Raw genomic sequence first — 14,477 nt, 5'->3', positions numbered from 1 at the left:
GAAGGACCCACGACTGCCCCTCTGGGTGGGGCACCTCAGGCAGGAAGTGTTCGCTCCCCACCGGCCATCCTGAGGACCTGCCCCGGCCGAGCTGAACGGCGACAGGCCGACGACGGCCCCTCTGCAGCACCCCGTCTGGGCTCGAGCTGGTCCGAGCTGGCCAGCAGGAGTGGGCTCAGAGACGGGGGAGGGCAGCCCTGGAGCCCCACCTGCACCTGGGTGACTCCAGGTCCTGGGCACGCCCCCTTCCTGCTGTGGGCAGGTCCTGGGCTCGGCCCACACGCGATCAAGCCACAACACGGCCCACTTTATTCCAGGCTGACGGGCTGGAGGGGAGCAGACACCCCCATGCCACGCCCTCCTCCCACACTTGTCCTCACAGACACCCTCCACGGTGGGGAACCAGGGCACCTGGGACGTCTGAGGCTGTGACTGCTCCACAGCAGCTCCCTGGGGCCCGGGGAGCTGAGCTCAGGCCTGCCTCCAAGGGGTCAGAGCAAGGTCAGGCCTGGGAGTGGGGGTCCCTGGGCAGCGCTGAGCCCTGAACTGAGCCTCTGAGGTGCCCCGGGGGCTGGGCGCTCTGTGGGGCCTCTGACCCCAGGACCCATGGCTTGAGGGCCAGGTCTGTGTCCCCCCCCTCCAGCCCCCAGACCCAATGACTCGCACAGCAGAGGCTCAATAAATACTTGTTGGGGGGGGAGATGGTGGAGAGGGGAGGGGAGTGGGGAGGGGCGGGGGAGTGGCTGCACAGGGGCCTGCAGGCCACCCGCTGCCCCACAGCCCAGCCCAGCCTCCTGGTCGGTGGGTCCTGCTGGGGGGGAGGGGGGAGGCAGGGGAGGACGGGTGGTCAGTGGGCCGGGGCGGGCAGGGAGGGGACAGCAGCATGATGGGGTCAGAGGTCATACAGGTTGGCCCACGATGAGGTTTTGAGAAACAGGTCCTGGTGGTGAGGGCTCAGGGCCCCGCGGAGCCCAGACAGCCCCGGGCCTGAGCCTGGGCCTGAGCCCGGGCCGTCCTCGGCTGGAGGCCGCTTCCTGGGTCCGCAGCCCCCGGTCCGCAGCCCCGCGGTCCGCAGCCCCGCGGCCTGCCCGGCGAGTCGAGGCCAGCGCTCTAGGGCTTGTGTTTGAAGTGAGCTTCCACTGGAAGGGAAGGCGCGGGGCTTGGTCACAGCCGTGCAGGCTGTCAATGCCCCCTGCCCGCGCCAGCCCGGCCCCGTGCCCTGCCCGGCCCTGCCCAGCCCGGCCCCGCCCCCCTCACCGGCCCCGAACCCGCCCTCACCGGCCCCGCCCCGCCCTCACCGGCCCCGCCCCGCCCTCACCGGCCCCGCCCCCACCGGCCCCGCCCCCTCACCGGCCCCGCCCCCGGCCCGCCCCCCTCACCGGCCCGCCCTCACCGGACCCTCACGGGCCCCGCCCTCACCGGCCCCGCCCCCGCCCTCACCGGCCCCGCCCCCGCCCTCACCGGCCCCGCCCCCGCCCTCACCGGCCCGCCCTCACCGGCCCCGCCCTCACCGGCCCCGCCCTCACCGGCCCGCCCTCACCGGCCCCTCACCGGCCCGCCCTCACCGGCCCCTCACCAGCCCGCCCTCACCGGCCCGCCCTCACCGGCCCGCCCTCACCGGCCCGCCCTCACCGGCCCCTCACCGGCCCGCCCTCACCGGCCCCTCACCGGCCCCGCCCTCACCGGCCCGCCCTCACCGGCCCCGCCCTCACCAGCCCCGCCCTCACCGGCCCGCCCCCCTCATCGGCCCGCCATCACCGGCCCTGCCCTGCCCGGCCCCGCCCCCCTCACCGCCCCCCTCATCGGCCCCGCCCTCACCGGCCCCGCCCTCACCGGCCCGCCCTCACCGGCCCCGCCCTCACCGGCCCCGCCCTCACCGCCCCCCTCACGGCCCGCCCTCACCGGCCCGCCCTCACCGGCCCCGCCCTCACCGGCCCCTCACCGGCCCCGCCTCACCGGCCCCGCCCTCACCGGCCCCTCACCGGCCCCGCCCTCACCGGCCCGCCCTCACCGGCCCCTCACCGGCCCCGCCCTCCCCGGCCCGCCCTCACCGCCCGCCCTCACCGGCCCGCCCTCACCGGCCCCTCACCGGCCCCGCCCTCACCGGCCCGCCCTCACCGGCTGCCCTCACCGGCCCCGCCCTCACCGGCCCGCCCTCACCGGCTGCCCTCACCGGCCCCGCCTCACCCACCCGCCCTCACCGGCCCGCCTCACCGGCCCCGCCCTCACCGGCCCGCCCTCACCGGCCCCGCCCTCACCGGCCCGCCCTCACCGGCCCCGCCCCCCTCACCGGCCCCGCCCTCACCGGCCCCGCCCTCACCGGCCCTCACCGGCCCCGCCCTCACCGGCTCCGCCCTCACCGGCCCCGCCCTCACCGGCGTACTCCTGCGGCAGCATGGGCCGGTCCACCACCTTCCGGAAGGCCTCCACCCACGCCCGCTGCTCCGGCTCCGTCTCGCAGGCCAGCAGGAACCGGCGCTCGGGCGTGACGATGGTGATGCCGTGGGGCCAGTGGTGGCCCTGGGTGGACGGCGGGAGCCCGTCCAGCACCGTGTAGCCGCACTCGCTGCTGCCGATGAAGACCTCCCCCCGGGCGAAGGCGTCCTGCGGGGGGCACAGGCTGACCGGCCGGACCGAGCCTTCCCTCCCCGCCCCGCGCCGCCCCGGGAGCGGGAGGCGCCCCGCCCGGGGCCCGGCCTACCAGCGGGTCCTTGAAGTACATGAGCCTCCGGTCGTCCATGGTGAACCAGCGCCGGCGGAAGCCCTCCGTCTGCTGCGGGCCGAGCGGCGGGTCCTGACGTGGCCCTCACCTCGCCCCGGCCCCCGTCCCCCGCCGACCACAGTCCACACCGGGCGTGGGGCTCCTCCTGCTCCCGTGGGCACTGCCAGGCCTGGCACGCGCCGCGTCCCTCCCCCCACGCCCGGCTGGCCTCCCGCCCGCCCTGCCACGCCCTCCCGGTGGCCCAGGCGGGTCTGGGCTGGGAGCCACTGGGGCCTGGGCGGGGCCTGACCTGAGGTCCCCGCCCCCGGTCGTGGGTCAGGGCGCCCCTGTCTTACAAAACATTTGGGGGCCCCGGGCCATCCACACCCTACCACCCCCTAGAAATGCACAGGCAGCTGAAGCCTCCGGAGCGTGGCTGCCTCCACCTCTACCTCAAACGCCAGCCCGCCCCCCCGACTGAGGCCTCCACCTCCACCCCAACCCCACCCCCGCTCCCCCCCCCCCCCCCCCCCCCCCCCCCCACCGAGACTGAGGCCTCGGCCTCCACCTCCACCCCAACCCCACACCCGCTCCCCCACAACTGCCGCTTTGCCCCGTCCATGACACACACACACACACACACCCGCCCCCCCGCCGCCGCCCCGACATCCCCCCAGGACTGAGGCCGCTCGGGCGCGGCCAGGCCCAGGACGCACCTTGGGCCCCGTCTTCTCCATGTAGCCCTCCTTCAGGTAGTTCCTCGTCAGCTTCGGCACCAGCTGGGGGGAAGGTCCTGCTGTCCGGCTGTCCCCCCTCCCAGCCCCCTCCCCCCGCGGCCTGGGGCAGAGCCTCGGGATAAAGGAGGGCGGCTGAGGCCACTTCGGGGGCCACAGAGGTCAGGGCACCGGTGGGGGGGTCACAGGTCCGGGTGGGCCTCTGGGTCCCGTGGGCCTTGGCCAGCCCCGCCCCCCGCCCAGGGCCTCGGCAGCCGCCACTCACGTCGGCGTCGCTGGCGCCCGGGAAGGCCACCTGCAGGTAGTGGAAGCGGGCGGCCCGCAGCGCGTTGAACCAGTCGGCCATCTCCTGGGGGCGGAGCAGGGCGGCTGCAGCCTCTGAGGCCCCACGGCCCCCCAGAGCCGCCCTCCCCGCGGCCCGGCCCAGGGGCTGGGCATCCACCCAGGAACCGGGCAGGGGTCAGGGTTCGATGCCGGTCAGGGCGCCTGCCCGGGGTGTCAGTTTGACCCCCAATGTGGGGCATGTATTGTAGGAGGCAGCCGGCCCGGGATTCTCATCACTGACGTTTCTCTCTCCCTTCCTCTCTGACATCAACAAAACCTTATTTTTAAATGTAAAAAAAGCCCGCCTCCAGCAGGCCCTTCTGGACTCACTGAGATTGGGGTGCTGGAGGGATCCCTGAAAGTTCACATGGGGCCATGACCCCCCACCTGCCCAGTGCACCTCCATGAGGCCTGGCTCACGGGCCTGGGCCAGGCTCCTGGGGACAAACCCGTTCACCGTGAGGGGCGCCCTCTAGAGGCCTGAACCCAGGAGCCGGGGGAGAGCAGCCGGGAGGCCACGTGAGGCTCCAAGATGTCAGGGCCCCAGAGGACAGCCAGACTGGGACAGCCCGGCCAGGGCCACGGGAGGAGGAGCCTGGACCGACCACAGGGGGAGGGGGGAGGGATGGAGGGAGAAGAGATGGAGGAGGGGGGGAGGGGGGGAGGGGAGGGGGAGAGGGAGGGAAGGAGGGGGAGGAGGGGGAGGGGAGGAGGGGGAGGAGAGGGAGGGGAGGAGGGGGGAGGAGAGGGAGGGTGGAGGGGGGAGGGGAGGGAGGGGTGGAGGGGGGAGGGGAGGAGATAGAGGGGGAGGGGAAGAGGGGGAGGAGATGAAGGGGGGGAGGGGGAGGGGGAGGAGATGGAGGGGGGAGGAGAGGAGATGCAGGAGGGGGAGGATGGAGGGGGGAGGGGAAGGGGGAGGAGATTCAGGAGGGGGAGGGGGAGAGAACCGAGAGGCAGCCGGCCTGTGCACAGCCCCAGGCGCTGGGAAGGGGGAGGGGGTCTGGGGTGCGGGAGGGGATCTGAGCAGAAGGCCTGCTGGCTGACTGCCCCCTCCCCCTCCCCCACGGCGATGGAGCCGACTGCAGAGGGGGGAGAGGGTGGGGGGGGGGTGTGCGTGTGGGGACACACCCGGCCCAGAGCTCCGCCCGCTGCCGCCTGTGCTGGGTCCGGGCAGGGCAGGAGGCGTCCCCCGAGGGGGGTCTGACCAGCCGGTTTCTGGAAACCTCCCTCCCGCGGAGGACAAGGAAGCACAGGCAGCAGGGACCGCCCTGGAGGACCCTGTGCCTTTGACAAGGTCACCGACCAGAACAGGAACAGAAACAGACCTGGAGATGAGCTTGAAGGAATTTCCCAGAAAGCAGAGGGAAGGGGAAGTGGGCGTGGGGGGCTCCTGAGCCGCAGGAAGTTCGTTCGGGAAGAACGAGAACTGAGCCGGGAGAGGAACCTGCCGCACAGACAGGTGGAGAGGATGCCTGGGTCCCGGGTCCGGGTCCGGGTCGGGGTCCCGGCTCCGGGGTCCCGGCTCCTGGCTCCCGGCTCCCGGCTCCCGGGTCAGGGTCCTGGCTCCGGGGTCCCGGCTCCCGGGTCCCGGCTCCCAGGTCCCGGCTCCCGGCTCCCGGCTCCCGGGTCCCGGGTCAGGGTCCTGGCTCCGGGGTCCCGGCTCCCGGCTCCCGGCTCCCGGCTCCCGGCTCAGGGTCCCGGCTCCGGGGTCCCGGCTCCCGGGTCCTGGCTCCGGGGTTCCCGGGTCCTGCTTCGGTCCTGGCTTCCGGGTCCCGGCTCCGGGTCCTGGCTCCGGGCCCGGCTCCCGGATCTGGCTCGGGGTCCCGGCTCCCGGATCTGGGCTCCGGGGGGTGTCCCGGCTCCCGGGGTCACTGGCTCCGGGGGTTCCCCAGGTCGGGGGGTTTGGGTCAGGGGGTCGGCTCCGGGGTCCGGCCCGGGGTCCCGGGTTGGTTTGTCCCTCCGGGTCTGGGGTCCGGTTGCTTGCCTCGTGGGCCCGGCCCGGGTCCTGTGCCGGTGGGCTCGCCTGGTGAGTGTGTGTGTGGTGTGTGAGTGGTGTGTGTTGTGCGTGTGTGTGGGTGTGCTGTGCGTGTGTTGTTGTGGTTTTGTGTGAGTGGGTGTGGAGTGTGCGTTGTGTTGTGTGTGTGAGTGTGTTGTCGTGAGGTTGTGTGTGGGGGTATGGAGTGTGTGTGTGTGGTGGTGTGTGTGTTTGTGAGTGTGCTTGTGTGTGTGTTGGGTGGGTGTGTGTGTGCGTTGGTGTGTGGTGTGTGTGTTGTGTGTGTGTGGTGGGGTTATGTAGGTGTGTGTGTGGGTGTGTTTGAGGTGTGTGTGTGAGTGTTGTGGGGGTATGTGCGTGTTGTGTGTGTGTGTGTGAGTGTGTGTGTGAGTGTGTTGTGTGGGTATGTGGTGTGTGGGGGGGGGTGTGTGTGGCTAGGGTGTGTGTGTGAGTGTTTGTGTGTTGTGTGGGTGTGGATGTGGGTGTGTATGTGTGTGTGTGTGAGTTGTGTGGGTTGTTGTTTTTGAGTGTTGTGGTGTGTGTGAGTGTTGTGTGTGTTTGCGTGTGTGTGTGTGGTTTGTGCGTTGTGTGTGGTGTGTGTGTGTGTGTGTGTGGTTGTGGGGGGGTATGTGGTTTGTGGTGTGTGTGTGTGAGTGGTGGGGTGTGGGTATGTGAGTGTTGTGTTGTTGTGTGTGTGTGAGTGTGTGTGTGGGGGTATGTGAGTGTGTGTGTGTGTGTGTGTGAGTGGGGGGGTATGTGAGTGTGTGTGTGTGTGTGTGTGTGTGTGTGAGTGGGGGGGTATGTGAGTGTGTGTGTGTGAGTGTGAGTGGGGGGGTATGTGAGTGTGTGTGTGTGGTGGTGTGGTTGTGGTGTTTGGCGTGTTTGTGTGTGTGTGGAGTGGGGGGGGGGTATGTGAGTGTGTGAGTGTGTGTGTGTGAGTGGGGGGGTATGTGAGTGTGTGTGGGGGGTATGTGAGTGTGTGTGTGTGTGAGTGGGGGGGGTATGTGAGTGTGTGTGTGTGAGTGTGAGTGTGAGTGGGGGGGTGTGAGTGTGTGTGTGGTGTGTGTGAGTGGGGGGGGTATGTGAGTGTGTGTGTGAGTGGGTATGTGAGTGTGCGTGTGTGTGTGTGTGTGTGTGTGTGAGTGGGGGGTGTGTGTGTGTGTGTTTGGTTTTGGGGTGTGGTGTGTTTGTGGGCGGGGGTGTTGTGAGTGGTGTGTGAGTGTGTGTGAGTGTGTGTGTGTGGTGTGGGGGGGGGGGTGTGAGTGTGTGTGTGCGTGTGTGGGGGTGGGGGGGGTATGTGTGTGTGTGTGTGTGTGTGTGAGTGAGTGGGTGTGTGTTGTGAGTGTGTGTGTGTGTGTGTGAGTGTGTGGTGTTATGTGAGTGTGTGTGGGTGTGTGTGTGAGTGTGTGTGCGTGTGGGGGGTTGTGATGTGTGTGTGTGTGGTGAGTGGGGGGTATGTGGTGTTGTGAGTGTGTGTGTGTGTGTTGGGGGGATGTGAGGTTGTGTGTTGTGTGAGTGGGGGGTTCGGGTTTTGTGGTGTGTGTGTGTTGTTTTTGAGTGTTGTGGTGTGTGTGTGTGAGTGTGTGAGTGTGTGTGTGAGTGGGGGGGTCTGTGAGTGTGTGTGTGTGAGTGTGAGTGGGGGGGGTATGTGAGTGTGTGTGAGTGTGTGTGTGAGTGTGAAGTTTTTTTGGGGGGGGGGGTATGTGAGTGTGTGTGAGTGTGTGAGTTTGGTTGTGGGTGTGTGTGTGAGTGGGGGGGTATGTGAGTGTGTGAGTGTGTGTGTGAGTGTGAGTGGGGGGAGTGTGTGCGTGTGGTTGTGGTGTGAGTGGGGGGTTCGTGTTGACGTGGGGGTGTGTGGTGAGTTGGATGGGCCTGTGCCGTGTGCTTTGCTGTCCGCGCGGCCGGCCGGCGCGCGGCGCCCCCTCGTGCTGCGCCTCTTGCCGCGGCTGCCTCCTGCCTCCCCCACGTCCCCCACTGGGGATGGAGCCCACAACCGGGGCCGGTGCCCCGACCGGGAGTCGAACCCTGGCCTCCTGGTTTAGGCCGAGGCTCAATCACGGAGCCCCGCCCACTGGGCGCCCGTCTGTCTTCGCTTCTGCCCTGGGGAGCAGGCGTTACAGACCAGGCCGCTCCGCGGGGCTGAGTGTTCGGGGATTAGAAAGTGACCAGAACAGGCCTGAGAGGAGTTGTGTCCACTCAGGTGTCTCCACACAGAGCAGGCCCAGTACTCTCCCTCTCTCACACACACACACACAACCAAACACTCCCACAACAGAGGCAACCCACACACACCCACACAGACCACCACACAACAGACACAGAGACACCCACCACACACCACACAGACACACACTCATTCACACTACACACACCAACACCAGAGAACACACACACACTCATTCAACTCACCACACTCATCGCCACTCCACACCCAGAGATCACACACACACACACAGACACACACTCATTCACACACACACACACACACACACACAGAGACACACACACACACACACTCATTCACACTCACACACTCACGCACTCACACACAGAGACACACACAGACACACACACACACACAGACACACACTCATTCACACTCACACACACACACACACAGAGACACACACACACACACTCATTCACACACACACACACTCACACACAGAGACACACACACACAGAGACACACTCACACTCACACACACATATACACACACTCACACACAGAGACACACACACACATACACACTCATTCACACTCACACACACTCATTCATACACACACACACAGAGTCACCCACTCAACACTTAGACTCACACATAGAGCCTCACTCACATACACACTCATTTCATCACACACCTCTAGAGACACACCAGAGCCCACAGACACACACAGACACACACTCATTCACACTCACACATACATATACACACACTCACACTCATTCAACACACACTCATACGCACTCATTCACACACACACACACACAGAGACACACACAGACACACACACACACACACTCACACACAGAGACACACACATACACACACTCATTCACACTCACACACACATATACACACACGCATGCGCACACACACACTCGTGCACACACTCACACACACTCACACACACTCTCACACACTCACATTCTCGCACGCATGAATGCACACACCCACTCACACAGCATGAAGGCCCACCTTGCCGTCCTCGTGGTAGACGAAGAGGTTGCGGGTGCTGTTGTCCTTCAGGTAGGTGACCTGCAGGCCGTGCGGGTGTCCGATCTTGGCCGGCTGGAAGGTGGCGTTGAGGTGCTCGATCTTCATGACGGCCTTGGGCTCCTTGGCCTGGAAGCGGGCGGGCTCAGGGCGGCGGGCGGGGGCTGCACGCTCGGGGGCTCCGGGCCTGGAGCCACAGGGATGGCGCCCCATAGGGTGGACGCGGGCGCCCACAGGTGGGTGGGCCGCTGACCTGCCAGCCGGCGGCCCCCCATCTGCCTCTCGGGATGTTCCGGCCGGGGCCCGTCCACGGGGGTCTGCCAGCTGCGGGCAGGGGGAGCCTCGCACCCCCACATTGCCTGGGGGACCCAGGTCAGCCCCGTGTGGTCCTGTCCCTCGGAGGCCCGGGGGCTCCCGGATCCCAGCACCCCAGGCCGGGCACGGCCCTGCTGGCCCGGGGGCCTCCCCCCACTGCCTCACATCACCCCCCCACCCGCCCCCCCCACCAACCGCTCACATCACCCCCCACACCCACCCACCCCCCACCCCTCCCCACCGCTCACCCCATCAATCACCCCCCATTCCACACCCCCCCACCGCTCACATCACCCCCCTCCGCCCCCCACCGCTCACCATCACCCCCCCATCTCCCACACCCCCCACCGCTTCAAATCCCCCACCCCCCCTCCGCCCCCACCCCGCTCACATCTCACACCCCCCTCCGCCGCCCACCACCGCTCACATCACCCCCCCTCCGCCCCCCCCACCCCTCACATCACCCCCACCACCCGCCCCCCACCGCTCAATCACCCCCCCTCCGCCCCCCCCCCCCGCTCACATCCCCCCACCTCCCCCGCACCCCCCACCGCTCACATCACCCCCCCTCCACCCCCCCCACCCCCTCACATCACCCCCCCTCCCCCCGCCCCCCCCCACCCGCTCACATCACCCCCCCCCGCCCCCCCCCCCCACCGCTCACATCACCCCCCCCCCCCCCCCCCCCACCGCTCACATCACCCCCCCTCCGCCCCCCACCGCTCACATCACCCCCATCTCCACCCCCCCCACCGCTCCAACAACACCCCCCCACCCCCCACCACCCGCCCCCACACCTCACACACCCCCCCCACCCCCCACCTCACACCCTCCATCACACTCCGCCCCCCCGCTCACATCACCCCCCTACCCCACCCCCCCCCACCCGCTCACATCACCCCCCCCTCCCGCCCCCCACCGCTCACATCACCCCCCCCACCCGCCCCCCCCACCGCTCACATCACCCCCCCACCCGCTCACCCACCGCTCACATTCACCCCCCACCCCCCACGCTCACCACTCACCCCCCCACCGCTCACATCACCCCCCCCCCCCACCCGCCCCCCCCACCCCTCACATCACCCCCCCCTCCGCCCCCCACCGCTCACATCACCACCCACTCCGCCCCCCCACCGCTCACATCACCCCCCCTCCGCCCCCCACCGCTCACATCACCCCCCCTCCGCCCCCCACCGCTCACATCACCCCCCCATCCACACCCCACCGCACCACCACCGCCCACCATCACTCCCCCCCCTGCCGCCCCCCACCGCTTCACATCACCCCCAATCTCCACACCCCCCACCGCTCACATCACCCCCCACCACGCCACATCACCCCCCCACCCCGCCCCCCCCAACGCTCACATCACCCCCCCCCCCCTCCACGCTCACATCACCCCCCCTCCGCGCCCCCCACCGCTCACATCACCCCCCCCTCCCACCCCCCACCGCTCACATCACCCCCCCTCCATCCCGCCCACCGCTCACATCACCCCCCCTCCGCCCCCCACCGCTCACATCACCCCCCCTCTCCGCCCCCACCGCTTCACATTCACACCCATCTCCCCACCCCCCACCCGCTCACATCACCCCCATCTCCACACCCCCACCGCTCACATCACCCCCCCTCCGCCCCCCACCGCTCACATCACCCCCCGTCCGCCCGCCCCCCACCGCTCACATCACCCCCCCTCCACCCGCCCCACTGCTCACATCGTTCCTGTTGAAGTACTTGAGGGCGCCCTCACGCTCCGTCAGCACGAACTTCCGGCTGAGGAACTGTCCGTTGTCGCGGCCGCGCTTCCAGAGAAAGCCCTCGCGGTAGCCTGCGGGAGGGGGGCGGAGGGGGTGGACACGGTCAGAGCCACGGGGGTGCCACGGGGACGGAGCCACAGGTAGAGAGCCACGGGGACGGAGACATGGGGATGGAGCCACATGGATTGAGCCACGGGTAGAGAGCCACGGGGACGGAGCCACAGCGGACGGAGCCACGGTGACGGAGCCATGGGGATGGAGCCATGGGAATGGAGCCACGGGGATGGAGCCACAGCGGACGGAGCCACGGCGGACGGAGCCACGGGGACGGAGCGGCCACCACGAACCCAGCCCCGAGGCCCGGGTGCTGCTGGCTGACCAGGGGCACTCGGCCCGGGGGCAGCCCCCAGCCTTCAGGGCAGGTGCTTGGGCGCAGCCTCCTCCCCCGGCCGGGCAGGACCCAGGCACACGGTGCCCTCACCCCAGCACCCCCTGGGACAAGGCCCATCCCGCGCCTGACACCCCATCTCCTCATCCCCGAGGAAGCACTTCCTGTTCTCACCCCATCGCACAGAAGGGGAAACTGAGGCTGGGCCGAGGCCGCCTCAGCAGCCGGAGCCCCAGTGGGAGGGGAACCGGCCACAGGCCTGGAGCCCGCGCCTGTCCTGCCCGCCAGGCCCAGCAGGTGGCAGCAGAGCCCAGGACAGCGGGTGGCAGGGGAGGCCCAATCCGGAGACAAACAGCTGGGCTCGCCAGCCCTTCCCGCCCTGAGCCTGAGCCGCAGACGCCTCACTCAGGTGCCACGGCAACAGCAGCGTTTGCCACGGGCGCCGGCCTGGGCGCTGGCTCAGCCCCACAGCCCGGCCCTCAGCCTGAAGTCAGCCTCTCTCGGCCCATCGTGGGGCGCGGGCGCGGGGCGCGGGGCGCGGCATCTCCCTGTGGGCTCAGTGCCCAGACACAGCCCAGCCCAAGGGGCCCGGGGCTCGGCCCCACAGTGTGGCCATGCCCCCCGAGACCCGCCCCCCGAAGGACACCCCCAAGAGGGACCCGCCCCCTGGTGGCCGGGCCCGTGCCCTCACTCATCCAGCAGCACCTGGTCAGGAGGCCCTGGACCGAGCTGAGCCCCCAGGGGTCCGGCACCTGCAGAGCTGGGGTGGGGGCCCCCTCCCACCCACACGCCCCAAACCCGAGCCCCACCTGGAACATGCTGCCGGACATGGGGCTCAGCGCTGAGTCCAGAGGGGAGATGCCCGGGCCTCGGGGGGAGACGCCCGGATCTCGGGGGGAGACGCCCAGATATCGGGGGGCAGATGCCCTGATCTCAGGGGGAGACGCCTGGATCTCGGGGGGAGACGCCCGGATCTCGGGGGGCAGATGCCCGGATCTCGGGGGAGACGCCCGGATCTCAGGGGCAGATGCCCGGATCTCGGGGGACATGCCCGGATCTCGGGGAGATGCCCGGATCTCAGGGGGAGACGCCCGATCTCAGGGGCAGATGCCCGGATCTCGGGGGGAGACGCCCGGATCTCGGGGGGAGACGCCCGGATCTCGGGGAGAGATGCCCGGATCTCGGGGAGAGACGCCCGGATCTCGGAGAGACGCCCGGATCTCGGGGAGACGCCCGGATCTCGGGGGGAGACGCCCGGATCTCGGGGAGAGATGCCCGGATCTCGGGGAGAGATGCCCGGATCTCGGGGAGACGCCCGGATCTCGGGGGGAGATGCCCGGATCTCGGGGAGAGATGCCCGGATCTCGGGGGGAGATGCCCGGATCTCGGGGAGAGACGCCCGGATCTCGGGGGGAGACGCCCGGATCTCGGGGGGAGACGCCCAGATATCGGGGGGCAGATCCCCTGATCTCAGGGGGAGACGCCTGGATCTTGGGGGGAGACGCCCGGATCTCGGGGGGCAGATGCCCGGATCTCGGGGGGAGACGCCCGGATCTCAGGGGCAGACGCCCGGATCTCGGGGGGAGACGCCCGGATCTCGGGGGGAGACGCCCGGATCTCGGGGAGAGATGCCCGGATCTCGGGGAGACGCCCGGATCTCGGGGGGAGATGCCCGGATCTCGGGGGGATGCCCGGATCTCGGGGGGACATGCCCGGATCTCAGGGGGGAGACGCCCGGATCTCGGGGGGACATGCCCGGATCTCGGGGGGACATGCCCAGATCTCGGGGGGAGATGCCCGGATCTCGGGGAGATGCCCGGATCTCGGGGGGCAGTTAGTGCGCCTGTCTCCCAGCTGAACCTCACAAACGACTCGACCCCCTGCCAGCCGCCAGGGGGATACCATGGGCCCTCTCTGTGCCATACTGCCGTCCGTAAGGCCTCCAACAACCCAGCCTGGGCGCCAGGCCCCCCTCACGGACGGGGAAACCGAGGCACGGGCAGCTCTGTCGCTGCAGGACCCTGGCTCCATGCCCCCGGGTCCCCGTGACAGTCAGGGCAGAGGTGGGGCGGCGGGTGGGCCTCCTGCTGGGGGGCGGGGGCGGGGAGCGGGGCCGGGAGAGGGCGCAGCCTCGCGAGAAGCTGTGTCTGCCCGCGCCCGGGGCATTGTCCGCGGTGAAAGGCGGCCATTGAGGCTCCGGCAGAGGCGGCGGGAGGGGCAGAGCAGCTGCTCCGGGTCAGCCGGCCGCGGGCCGTGGGGGGCCTGGCCGGGCGCCCCCATGACCCTGGCTGAGGGGGGAGGGCCAGGCTGGCACACCCCAAAGGGGCCCCCGGGAGCCTGTACCCCCTGGCCTGGCGCCCTGACAGCAGTGCTGCCGGCCCCTGCCCGCCCCGTCCCACCCGTCCCCGGCAGCACCCCGGGGGACAGCCGCACGGCCCCCTCTGCCCCTGCCCCTGCCCCCGGAGTGCAGGGACCCTCCTTACACCGTCCCCGGCAGCACCCCGGGGGACGGCCGCCCGGCCCCCTCTGCCCCTGCCCCGGGACCCTCCTTACCCCCGTCCGTCCCCGGCAGCACCCCGGGGGACGGCCCACACGGCCGCCCCTGCCCCTGCCCCGGAGTGCAGGGACCCTCCTTACCCCCGTCCGTCCCCGGCAGCACCCCGGGGGACGGCCCACACGGCCGCCCCTGCCCCTGCCCCCGGAGTGCAGGGACCCTCCTTACCCCCGTCCGTCCCCGGCAGCACCCCGGGGGACGGCCCACACGGCCGCCCCTGCCCCTGCCCCCGGAGTGCAGGGACCCTCCTTACCCCCGTCCCCGGCAGCACCCCGGGGGACGGCCCGCACGGCCCCCTCTGCCCCTGCCCCTGCCCCCGGAGTGCAGGGACCCTCCTTACCCCTGTCCCCGGCAGCACCCCGGGGGACGGCCCGCACGGCCCCCGGCTCCGTGGCACCGCCGCGCCCCCCTGCCCACCTGTCCCTGCGGGACCTGCTCGCCCCGCGGCGCCCACACCGGCCAGAGGTCCCCACAGCCCGTCGCTCCGGCCGG

At 70.0% G+C, this 14,477-nt stretch overlaps 1 protein-coding gene across 2 annotated transcripts in view; it reads right to left on the bottom strand.

Annotated features, from left to right (window-relative positions):
• The window catches only part of ADAP1 (ArfGAP with dual PH domains 1), a 34,374-nt gene that overhangs the window by 520 nt on the left and 19,377 nt on the right, over positions 1 to 14,477 (bottom strand). Inside the window, exons 5-11 of one of the 2 annotated variants that reach the window (XM_036432588.2) lie at positions 11,002 to 11,114; positions 8,954 to 9,100; positions 3,701 to 3,784; positions 3,418 to 3,480; positions 2,702 to 2,773; positions 2,376 to 2,604; positions 1,101 to 1,139 (exon numbers count right to left, since the gene is read on the bottom strand). In XM_036432588.2, coding sequence (XP_036288481.1) covers positions 1,111 to 1,139; positions 2,376 to 2,604; positions 2,702 to 2,773; positions 3,418 to 3,480; positions 3,701 to 3,784; positions 8,954 to 9,100; positions 11,002 to 11,114 — 737 coding nt within the window. In that variant the 3' untranslated portion in view covers positions 1,101 to 1,110. Of the gene's footprint in view, positions 1 to 993; positions 1,140 to 2,375; positions 2,605 to 2,701; positions 2,774 to 3,417; positions 3,481 to 3,700; positions 3,785 to 8,953; positions 9,101 to 11,001; positions 11,115 to 14,477 lie in introns of those variants that run through there. The other variant, XM_045579752.1, reaches the window with a different exon arrangement.

This window comes from Pipistrellus kuhlii, unplaced genomic scaffold (genome assembly GCF_014108245.1).
Source record: "Pipistrellus kuhlii isolate mPipKuh1 unplaced genomic scaffold, mPipKuh1.p scaffold_m20_p_113, whole genome shotgun sequence".
Classification (NCBI taxonomy): domain Eukaryota; kingdom Metazoa; phylum Chordata; class Mammalia; order Chiroptera; family Vespertilionidae; genus Pipistrellus; species Pipistrellus kuhlii.
The sequence above is the reverse complement of the archived record's forward strand: the minus strand, read 5'-3'. Positions and strand labels throughout refer to the sequence as shown.